The sequence below is a fragment of the Melospiza georgiana genome, chromosome 2 (assembly GCF_028018845.1).
Source record: "Melospiza georgiana isolate bMelGeo1 chromosome 2, bMelGeo1.pri, whole genome shotgun sequence".
NCBI lineage: Eukaryota > Metazoa > Chordata > Aves > Passeriformes > Passerellidae > Melospiza > Melospiza georgiana.
The window spans coordinates 100,216,464-100,227,597 of NC_080431.1; the positions used below are offsets into that span (position 1 = coordinate 100,216,464).

General features: G+C 41.3%; 1 protein-coding gene across 6 annotated transcripts in view; it reads left to right on the top strand.

Annotated features, from left to right (window-relative positions):
* The window catches only part of SHROOM2 (shroom family member 2), a 117,134-nt gene extending 109,036 nt beyond the window's left edge, over nucleotides 1-8,098 (top strand). For all 6 annotated transcript variants that reach the window (XM_058045259.1, XM_058045260.1, XM_058045261.1 and 3 more), the window contains 2 exons: nucleotides 1,147-1,419; nucleotides 5,260-8,098. In XM_058045259.1, the coding sequence (XP_057901242.1) occupies nucleotides 1,147-1,419; nucleotides 5,260-5,526 (540 nt within the window). In that variant the 3' untranslated portion in view covers nucleotides 5,527-8,098. The remainder of the gene's footprint in view (nucleotides 1-1,146; nucleotides 1,420-5,259) is intronic.
* The last annotated feature ends 3,036 nt before the right edge of the window (nucleotides 8,099-11,134 follow it).

Consider the following 11,134-nt stretch of genomic DNA (forward strand, 5'->3'; position numbering starts at 1 on the left):
GCAGAGTTCCTAAAGAATGTCATGAACAATTTAAAAAAGAGAGCCGGGGTACTGTGAAATAATGACTATTTTAAAGGATGTAATTTTCATTCAGAATTTGCACTGAGGTGTATGTTTAGAGAACTCTTTGGAAATTTTTCTTACCTGAAATTAGCTGAATACCAAATAGGCACGTACATTTAAATAACAAGGCATTTTTAGGGCGTGAATGATCTCAGAGTCGACAGCTGGCTGAGCTAACTCACACACTTGTGCACCAAAAGCTAATGGGCATGTGAGAAACAAGAGCTCTTGCCCAAATGCAGGGAGGTACAGAGGGACCACAGGTGATCAAAGGAGATCTGGATTCTTGGTCTGGTTTCTGCTGGTTCTGCACCTGATGTGCTTTTCTAAGGCAGTGCAAGTGTACCTCAGGCAGTGGGAACTGCAGTACAGAACACCCCGAAGTTCAGGTGAGGCTGTGTATTCGCCTGGCCCAGGACAGTGATGCTTCTTTGGTCCTTTGGCAGAGCCACTTTGCACAGAGCTGCTTTGTACACTACAGTAGATTTTTATTCCCTGTGCCCTAGGGATTATGACTACCCTGCAGAAATGTTGTAAAGCACTGTTAATGCGAAGATTTTCTGAGAGTGGAAGGACTGCTATTGGAGGAATGCTAATGTTATGCAGAAAGGAAAAGAAAGCTTGACGGTGCCCTAGTTTTAACTGCATCAAGGGGAAAATATAGGATTGTTTTTCTAGTACTGTGTATCTTCCTAAGTGTAGCTCTTCAGCAAGATGTTATGGACCTGACCTGATATTTAGAGACACAGACACGTGCTGTACTTTCTGCTGTTCATAGCAGCTCTAAAGCTGCTCAGAGAAAAAGCAGGAAGGCTTCTTGGTAGGGTGAAAAGACTTCATCTTTTTCCACAAAGGTAATTTGCTTTAGCACAGGTCTTTAACTGAGCAATGTGCAGCTATGTCCTGAACCTTTGAATACAGAGATATAGACCTTTGACACAGGCAGGTATTTATTTGTAAGGCACTCATTGTCAAAGCCTCATGGAAGTCTGAAATGCATTAAAGTGCCAGCTGACATGACTTTCAGAAGTAGGGAAAAAGGCAGTAGTGCTAATAAATTCTTATCTCCTTTATGTTCCACAGCAAGAACTTATTGACAGCATTAGTCGGAAGCTGCAGGTGCTGAGAGAGGCACGGGAGACACTTCTGGAAGACATCCAAGCAAACAATATCCTGGGAGAGGAGGTAGAGGCCATTGTGAAAGAAGTCTGCAAACCAAATGAGTTTGACAAATTCAAGATGTTTATTGGTGACCTTGACAAAGTGGTCAACCTCCTGCTCTCCCTGTCTGGTCGTCTGGCTCGGGTGGAAAACGCCCTCAATAACCTGGATGACAACACCTCTCCTGAAGAACGGGTGAGAAGGGCCAACAATAATATTCCTACATTTAGGGAAGCTCATGGGACAGGGGAGTTTGCCTGGTTTTGTTTATCTAAGTTGCAACACTCAGCATGAGGGATGGTATGTGGATAAATTTCTTAAGACTTTTTTTTTTAGATTTCTTAAAACTATTCTCTTTGCCTTCTTTTCTTGGAATACTGAAATGGCTTGCTGAGAAAAAGTGGGTTTGGGGTGCAACATACTAGAAAACAGACTTCTTGGCAGAAGTTTAAAGAAAATGAGAATCTGCTGATAAGAGCATAAAAAGGAGGCGAACAAAAATATGGTAACAATTCAAGATTTGAAAAGGAGTGTTTGTGCTGTAATGCAGAAAGCTTGCAGACTTCTTTATACTCAGTGAGGATCTTGATACAAATCTATAAGGTTGTTAAAAAGTAAATGCTTCTCATCTACTACAGCTTCCTTCCACAGTGCCTAGTGAGGAGCAAGAAACAACAGAAGGACAAGCCTTTAAAAAAAAGCAGGGGTGAACAGGGGGAGGCATGGCTTGCAGCAATTTTTTTAACTTCAAATCCCATCAGACCTTACCTAGGAAGGAGAGAGATAGCAACACAGATATGCACCAAAGGAGAGATGTAGATCCTGTGAAACCTGGGCTAAAATAAATAGAGAGTGTGGAGGGGGTGTGTGTTTGGAGTGAGTTTAGCTTCTACGGTTAAGTGCATGTGAAGCAGGATTTTTGGCTTGTAGCTGTGCACTGAAATGCCAACAGTCCACCAAAATGTTGTAACAGAATTTTTTCCACAGGCTGTGGCTTCATGTTGTTTCTTTTGCCTGTTGCATTATTTCACACATAAGAACCAGTAAGTGCTGGGACTGATCTGAAGCTGTGCTTTTGCTGTTTGCCCCCAATATACTTGATTAATGGCTGTTCAGACTTCTCTGTGACTGAGGTGGAAAGGAAAGTATTTGACAGCTTATTAAAAGAGCAGATCAAAGCTTCTGACACTTGGGGAAATTTAATCCCTCATTATACTTTTTTCTAAGTGTGGTTTCAGTTGTGTGATGGGGAAGGAGCTACCATGATTTGGGTACATAGGAAACAGTCTGAGAGCTGTGATAAAAATAGTTTACTGGCTGGATGTGGAAAAGGAAGATGGTGAGGAGGTGGTGTAGTAAGGACAATCAGAAATTGTCTGTGTGTTCTGATGTGAAATTTATACTGACACAACTCCAAATCCCTAACATATTTCAATCACCATTCATCTTCACATGCACTGACACCAATCTTGCCATAGTAACACCAGGACTGAGATGAGCCCTGGGGAGGAAGACTTGGGGGTATTGGTGGATGAAGAGCTCAGCATGACCCAGCAATGTGCACTTGCAGCCCAGAGAGCCAAACGTGTCCTGGGGTGTATCAAAGCAGCGTGGCCAGCAGGTCAAGGGAGGAGGTTCTGCTCCTGAGACACCCCTGCAGTGCTGCATCCAGCTCAAGGGCACAAAACACAACAAGGACAGGGACCTGCTGCAACACGTCCAGAGCAAGGCCACTCAGTTGATCAGAGGCCTGAGCACTGTACAAGCAGAGAGTTGGGGCTGCTCAGCCTGGAGAGAACAATATCAGAGAGGTCTTAGAGCAGCCTGCCAGTACCTAAAGGGGGCTTACAAGAGGGAGTTTTTACAATGGCATGCAGTGATAGGACAAGAGAGAATGGCCTTCTGGTGAAGGAGGACAGGTTTAGATAAGATGTTGGGAAGAAGTTCTTTCCTGAGGGTGGTGAGGCACTGGAACAGGCTGCCCAGAGAGGTACCCACCCTCCTACCTGGAAATATTCAAGCCCAGGTTGGATGGGGCTTTGAGCAACCTGGTCTGGTGGGAGCAGGGGTTGGAACTGTATGATCTTTAAGGTGCCTTGCAACCCAAACCATTCTGTGATTCTATGAAATGTATCTTGAAGTGTTGAATTCAGACTGGTGCTTGTAGCTCTTTTGGTTGTCCTTTAGCATTTGTCCTTTTAGTAGGTCAAATGATAAAATGTGGTGAACCACTTATGTACCATACAAACAAAACAGAGGATTTTGCTTCCATTGTTGGGGAGTATAATCCCAGTGACCACTGATTTTTCTTTCCAAGATGATGTTGTCTAATAAACATTGCTCTGATAGCTTTCCACTTTCTAGGAGCCAGCAACAGCTTACCAGACTTTCTCAATAAAAGCAGTCAAATAATAACTGCTGAGTTAATACTTTGTCAGATGCTCTGCTGTGGGTCTTTTTTTTGCCACAGGGAACAGTATCAGGTATTTCAAGTTGAGCTTCTAAAAGGGGCTTCATCTGAAGAGCTACCAGCCCCCTTCCTCTTACAAACAAGGCCAGTGTCTTCTCATTGCTTGCACTTTGTGTCCACATCCTCTTGCATTCTGGCCAGTTACTGCTGCTCAGTGTGCACACACCTGCAAGGCTGCCCTGGGAGCAGTTTAGTCACACTTCTGGGTTTGAGGCTGTCTGCTACTTGCCCTGGTGAGCTCAGGAGAACTTTTAGTTCCATCTCTTTGCAGCAGATAATTCTGCTTGCGACTTGCAGTGGGATTTTTTTCCCCTGGCATAAGCTCAAGGGAAGATTAAACTTTTTTTCTAATAGTGTGTGATTTTTCTGATTTGTCTTCCATAGCTGCCTTGAATCCTCAGTTAATCTAGGCTGTGTATTTTAAGTACGTTGAGAGCACAGATCTGAAAACATTTCACTCTTGAGCAATGGTCTGTCTGTAGAGTCAGCACAGGATGCATGTGCAACTCTGACAGGTAGGTTTATTAAAGATCACTAGTCTGTAGCCCCCTTTGTCTCATACTTCCATCTTGAAAAGATTGTTTTATATCCTACAAAAACATTTCTCTATAAATCCTTCAGGCTTAATAAACAGCATGTGTGATTTAACAGTAGGTGCAAATTAAAAAAATGGACACGTTTATTAGAACAGACTGAGGTTTATTTGAAGAAAGCTTCTCAAAGAAAATTCATCTCTGAAGCAAAGCTAGAAGTTATGGATTGGTACCTCTTAGGGACACTTTTTAATTAAGTTCAGACACCTGTACAGAATTCTTGATGTCAGAGTAAGGCAGCCATACTCTGTCACTGGAAAAAGGCAATCACTTGTAGGCAGACATCTGAAATGGGTTGGATTGGTGGTGCTCCTGTCTCTCCATGTACTGCCAGAGGGCAGCCAGGTGATTCAGGTGGAACTGCTGGCTGTGCAGACAGGTGATGCTGGGGGAGAGGCTGCTGTCCTCTGCTGGCCTCTTTCTCTTCCTTCCCTTTTGCCCTTCTGTGGTCTTGCCTCAGCTTTGACTCTTGCTCGCATCTGAAGACCACAGGACTTCACATGTCATTGGAAAGGCTTGTGGGTGCAGCAGAATTGCTCAATACAGTGTCAGGAGCTGTGTAAGGACAAATGGCTCCGTTGGTCTGTTTCTGGGTTCTGGAACCACAGCTGTGCCAGTGCTGTATGGAAGATGTAAGACAGCTGAGTCCTAATTTGAATAACTATTTTTCAAAGGCAACTCTATTGTATACAGCTATTTATTACTATTAAACAGTAAAGGAATCTTTGAAGTAATGCTTTTGTGGCCAACAGAAAGTAATGGTGTGTTTTTCATTGATTTACTACTATTTTTTTTCAGTTTGTTAATGCATTTTATTAGTCTAAATTTTAAGTTGTGTTCTTTTTCCACCTTTCTAAATATTCAGGAAGGTCTCTGTAGCTAAAACCAGCTAGAGAGAGAATTGAACAGTGAGGCTGTTGTCCCAGCCTAGTGAACCCAGTGAATTTTGAACTGTTTTTCCTTTCTCCCAAGCGCACGCTGGTAGATAAGCAAAAGCTGCTGACCCAGCAACACGAGGATGCCAAGGAGCTGAAGGAGAACCTGGATCGGCGAGAGCGCATCGTCTTCGACATCCTGGCCAACTACTTGAGCGAGGAGAACTTAGCAGACTATGAGCACTTTGTGAAGATGAAGTCAGCCCTCATCATCGAGCAGAGAGAGCTTGAGGACAAGATCAAGCTGGGGGAGGAGCAGCTGAAGTGTCTGACTGACAGCCTCCAGCCCGAGCGGCTCAAATAAGGGCACAGTCCAACCAGCAGTGGGAAAATGGGAAAGAAGGAAGGGATGGGGGAGTTTCCAAGTGTACAAATGAGTCTCTTGGCTTGCTTGAGTGTCTGGTAGAGAAACAAGTGCACAAGAGAAAAATAGCTCTCACTACAGCAATAATGCTCTCTTTCATTTTTTTTGAATGATGTATTTAATTTTTTTAGAACACATTTTTATTGCTGGACTCTACAGCTGTTCCTCATTGCTTAACTTCCAGAAAGCTCCACAAAAGGGGAGAGACTCTTAGCCTTTCTGCTCAGTATGTTCAAAGTTTGTGGCAGTTGTGCATGCAAACAATGGTTTTTAGAATAGGTTGTATAGTTCCTTTATGTTCAGATGCTGCACAGTCTGCTGGAAAACCCTACAGCAACTCACAAATGCACACACATTTAGAAGCTCTAAATTTAGTGGGTTTTTATGTTTTTTAAAGACACATTAAATAGGGGAAGCATGCATCTTATAGCTAATATATTCAGATTGCTGAAATGCAGTGTCACTCTGATCCTGTGGCATCAGACACTTTTTTGTAATATTGTATATAGGATGGCACTTTCCCCATGCAGAAAACAACTTCAAAATCAGTCTAATTAAATGCTTCTTAAGCAGCTTGCAAATCACCTAATGCCTACCTAGATGAAGATTTTTTTTTTAAATTATTTTGCAAGACATTTGTACACTCTTAATGCAATGCAAGTGATTTTCTTTACCAAGTTGTACTTGATTTAAGAAACAGGCTGGAAGTACTGTGCTGATTTTATTCAAAGCGTTTTTCATCTAAATTATTTACAAGGCTCGTTTGCTTTTTTGTGCTTTTTTTATGTATGTTTTTATTCTTCTTGTCCCAAACCCACTACACTTCATGGAAATAAATGTAGGTTAAGGACACTGCTTGTGTTTTTCTTCTGGTTGCTCAACATTGTGATGGTTTTATATAGACAATTAAGTTATACTGAAGTTGACCTACATAATGTTGTTTGTTCCTCTTTCTCAGACTACCAAATGCAATAGAAACAATTCTGCTGTGTAAATACTGTGCATTACTTGGAGCAACTCTGTGTTGTAACTGTGAACATAAGTGGGACTGTTTGCTTGTTTTTTCCATTGAACAGTGATAAAGGAGAGGATGTTAGTTCACAGTATCAGATCACTAGTCTCATCTCATAATACTGCCATTGACTTAGATAGTTTCCAGTAGCTCTAAAAAGAGGTGCTAACTCATGTTTGCAGCACATAATGGGTTATGCTGACTTGCATAGATACCTGCAGTAAGATTCTACAGTGTCTTAAGTCTCAAGTTCTATGTTAAGATAAAGTTTTGCAGGCAAAGAAAGTCTGGGAAGACTTTGTGTATATGCCATTTCCATTGTCCTAAGGGAAAGATTTATCTCTCCTCAGACAAATAGATTCCCCAGCCAGAAGCCATTTTCAAGGCTGATGTGAATGCCAGTCTGTAGCTAAGCAGGTTGAAAATACAGTCAGTTGTTGAAAAGAGAGCAAAGAATTCTTCCCACTACTCCTGCAGTATGGCAGCACTCAGAAGAGTTTTTCTGTCCTTCTTACCTGAATCCTCTCTTTTGTGGGGAGAGAACTGGAAAGGCACTGATCAGTGAATTCCTTGTGAGTTGAGGACCTGGAGAACAAAACTCCTCTGGAAGCAGTTCCTTTACAGACAGGTGCAAACATGAAAAGGACTGTTGCCCCCACACACATCCTTATCGTGCACTACTTTGTATACCTGGACCAAATTTTAATTGAAATGATGTTGATGTGCATCAGTTGAGGTCAAATGGAGCTACCATTTTACCAGACCTACAGCTGACCTTAGTTTCTCCCTCCTAGTTCAGAAATGTAGTGTTCTGGCATCTCACAGTTATTTGCTGCTATGTTCCCAGGACAACTGGTCCCTTTGTCCTTAAACCTATCCCTTAACCATAACAAACCCAAAACTAAACATAAATAAATTATGCTTGTCTTAGCTTGGAGAAAAGTGTGCATTGTTTTATCTGTGGCATTTTAAAAATTTTACATATTGTGGTTGCTCTGAAATGTGTATGTGAAATGTGAAGAATAATATAATTACAATGTGTTTGTATACAGTACTTTGATTTAGATCTCTGATAAAAGGTAGCAATATTGTAAAAGCTATATCTATTATCCTTTTCACAGAACAGTTGTGTAGACACTAATATCTCCTTTCCTTTTTCAAAACTTTTGAAAATCACTCACCCTGGAAACGTGAAGATGGTGGCCTCCCAATGTTATATGTAAATCTGTAAATAGCTGTACTGTTGCTTTTTGAAAAAAATCTGGTGCTAATGTTTTGCCTTTGGCGTCCTGGGGATGGCTGTTCCTTCATCCTTTGTTGTTCTCAGTTCTAGATCTCTTTGTATAGTGAAAGATTTCCACAGTGCTTCTCCAACTGTTTGGATCCTGCAGCCCAGAGTGAAAGTGTACAGTTTTCCTGCCTGACACTTAACATGTACCTACTGACAAATGGTATTGCTTGACTTCGAGAAAATAAACTGTATATTTCAATGTAGAGTTAGTTTCTGTGTGCAGTGTTAATGTCAAAAGCTTCTGCTTTGCTTTGCAGTGTTGGCCATCTCGTGGTGCCCATCAATAGTGCTTTTCAAGGCCAGGCCAGTTATCTTGTGGTCTGAAGTAGTTTGTTGTCTTTGTACAGCTTATTTAATGTGTTGAGTAATTAATCATTCTCAAGTTCCCAGTGTAAGTACCAGAAATGTGTTTGTGTCTATTTAATATTTTAAGAGTGTGAATATGAGATGGCAGAAAGATAGAATGTGTTATGGGGTCGATAAAAGAAATGGGTCTCTCACCACTTAGAGAGCACATCCTAGGGGAGCAGTTTAGATTTTCCTGCTTGGGCAATTCCACTGTTTCAGCTTCATCCATGTTTAGAATGGATACTTCATACAGAAATATCCAAAGTCAGTGGTGTGTGAGATTTTCTGCAAGAACAGATCACTTGTGAACTCTCCAACTTGTAACAGACTTTCACAGAAACTTCAGTTTAATGGGGATTCTCAGGTTAACTGCAATCTTCTGCCTTACTGGGAAACTGGCAAGTATGCACAAATTTATAGTAGAGGTGACCACAGATCACAGAACCATAGCTTGATCCTGGAAATTGTCTGTGATTGTCTGTGAAGGTCTTTATAAAATCTGAGAAAAGGAAGTTAGGGAAAGAAAAATACTTGGATATTTGTAGGATTTTTCTAAACTTCTTTTCACCCTTCTTCTCCCTCTCTTTGTACATGCTCCCACCTGTTTGTGCCTGTTTTTGTGAGCATTAGGTATAATCCAGAGGAGTAACAGTCTAGTTTTTGTGTACTATTTGCATTTTTTTTTAATTGCCTTCCTTTAAACTGAAATTCAACTCTATTTTTTCTCATGGGGTACTTGAGACCTTCAGATTTCAAAGGAGTCACCATTTCACAATGTTCTTTCCTAATCAAGTTCTAGTGATTAATTTTAGTGTACTTGATTGTCTCAGTTTTTACAGCTGAAGTAACCTGTTGGCAACCCAGTAGCTCTAGCAAGCCCTTATGAGATGCAGTAGAAAGCAGCTCCTGCTTTAGTGGTGTCTGCTCATTCACTGCAGAAGTTTAAAGGCCTGTTCTAATTAAGGGCTTTTCAGTTGTGCAGGTTTTTAAGAAGATAAATTGGTTTTTATCTATATACTTGAGCAGATCATGCCCACAGAATATCATGAAAATTAACAATCACATCTTTAAACTGGATTATATGTTGTCACTTGTCAGCAGTGGTAAATCAGTCATCACATTTACTTACCACAGTTCCAGTCTGCAACTTAACTAATTATAATGATCCATAAAACTGATTATAATGGTCCATAAACTGTAAGATGGGTAACCCATGTGAATTAGCAACTCACCTGTGAAATCTTGGGTTTCATTCTTTCTACCTGCTGTTTTTGTAATGTTTCTAAGGATAAAGTTGTTCTGTTTGAAGTAGGTTAACTTACTACATTCCAGAGAAAAATTTGAATTGAAACAAATTGGGTGCAGTTCAGTAACAGGAGGTAATTCTCAGGCTACAGTAGCACACCTACAAGCAGAGCAGGTATCTCTAGTTCAGGCTACAATAAACACCTTTTTCTTGGTTGTAACCTCGTTACTGGTTGTAACCAGTATCTTAGACTGACTTTTATTTTACTCACAGCAGTTGAGCCTTTCCTGAGCACAAGGCTAGTGGAAATGCAGGTTTTTTTCTCATATGTTAAAAATCCTCACAATGGCTTCATTTTTAGATGCTTTGATATCTGTCTTGGGGGCAGTCTGGGTTCTGCAGGGGCAGGTGGCCAGGATGTGCCTTCCACCACTGCCAAACACAGCAGTGTTAGTGAGCCTGTGACATCCCTTCCTCTCAAATCCCCTCCATGCAGCAAACTGGTAAAGTTAACAAGAAATGGATCCTCTACTGCCATGACCTGTTGCCTGCTGCTGCTGACTGACTTGTGCTGGCTGCTGCCAGGGCTGGGATACCAAGGATATCTGTGGTGATTTCTGGCATCCCTTCTGGGGTGAAGCAGAGGGAGGAATTCTGTAACTCCTCCTCTCCAGGTGTCATTTGTTAACCTGCAACAGTGCCACTAGAGAGCAACCAGATTCCCAATGCATTTCATCTTTTATTGGAATACTTTCATTTGCTGCTTGTGGTTGTCTTAACACAGCATAGATTTTAATTAAAGCAAATGGATTTGTGACTGTGAAGCTTAAGATGTAGTGGAAGATACAGAAATATAATCAAACTTACTTTCAGTAACATAAAATCTCCAGCAAAATGGCATCTAAAAAGCATGCATGCTACATGTCCCAGGTGAGAACTGTCAAGAATTTCAGCTTCCTATATTTTAATGGAATTAGTGAAAGAAAGCCTTTTCTTAAGTGCATACCAAGCTGCAACTGTGTTAACTGAACTCCTCATTCCCAGCAACCTCTGTGAGAGGAGGCAGTACTGGCTCTGAGGAAGCTGTGGTCCGACCTTACCAAGAGTTGTTGATTTGCTGCTGGTCCTTGTGACAGCAGCATCTGCTGGGCTCCTCATGGAGAACATGTTCTGGAAACAGGGTAATGGATGTCTCCTTGTTAGAGTTGTACCAAAACATTGTTTTGGTGGAGCTGTGAAGTCCAAAAGCCTGAGAGGAATTAACAAAATCTTCATGATGAGAATCATTTCATTTTAACATCTGTTACACTTCCCAGCTGTCTGCTCTTCATAATGTTTGTTACTGAGAAATTACACTTGTGTCTTTGCGAAATGCCTCAGGGAAATACAAATACAATGAGCAGTCCCAGGCTAAATAATAAGCAATAGAAGGAAGATAAGATTGTTTATCTCAGTATCTAAATATGAAAGGCATGAGTCCTGTGAATACTATTCATTGCCACTCCCAGGAGTTGCAGCTTCAGCAGATTTCTCACACAGGTATGGTTCCTCCAGAGATAAAATGGGAAAACAAGCTGTGATGATTGAAAGTGGCCAACACTGACTAGAAAGGGGTGGAACAGTCATTCTCTTATTAATGGGGTGATAGAGA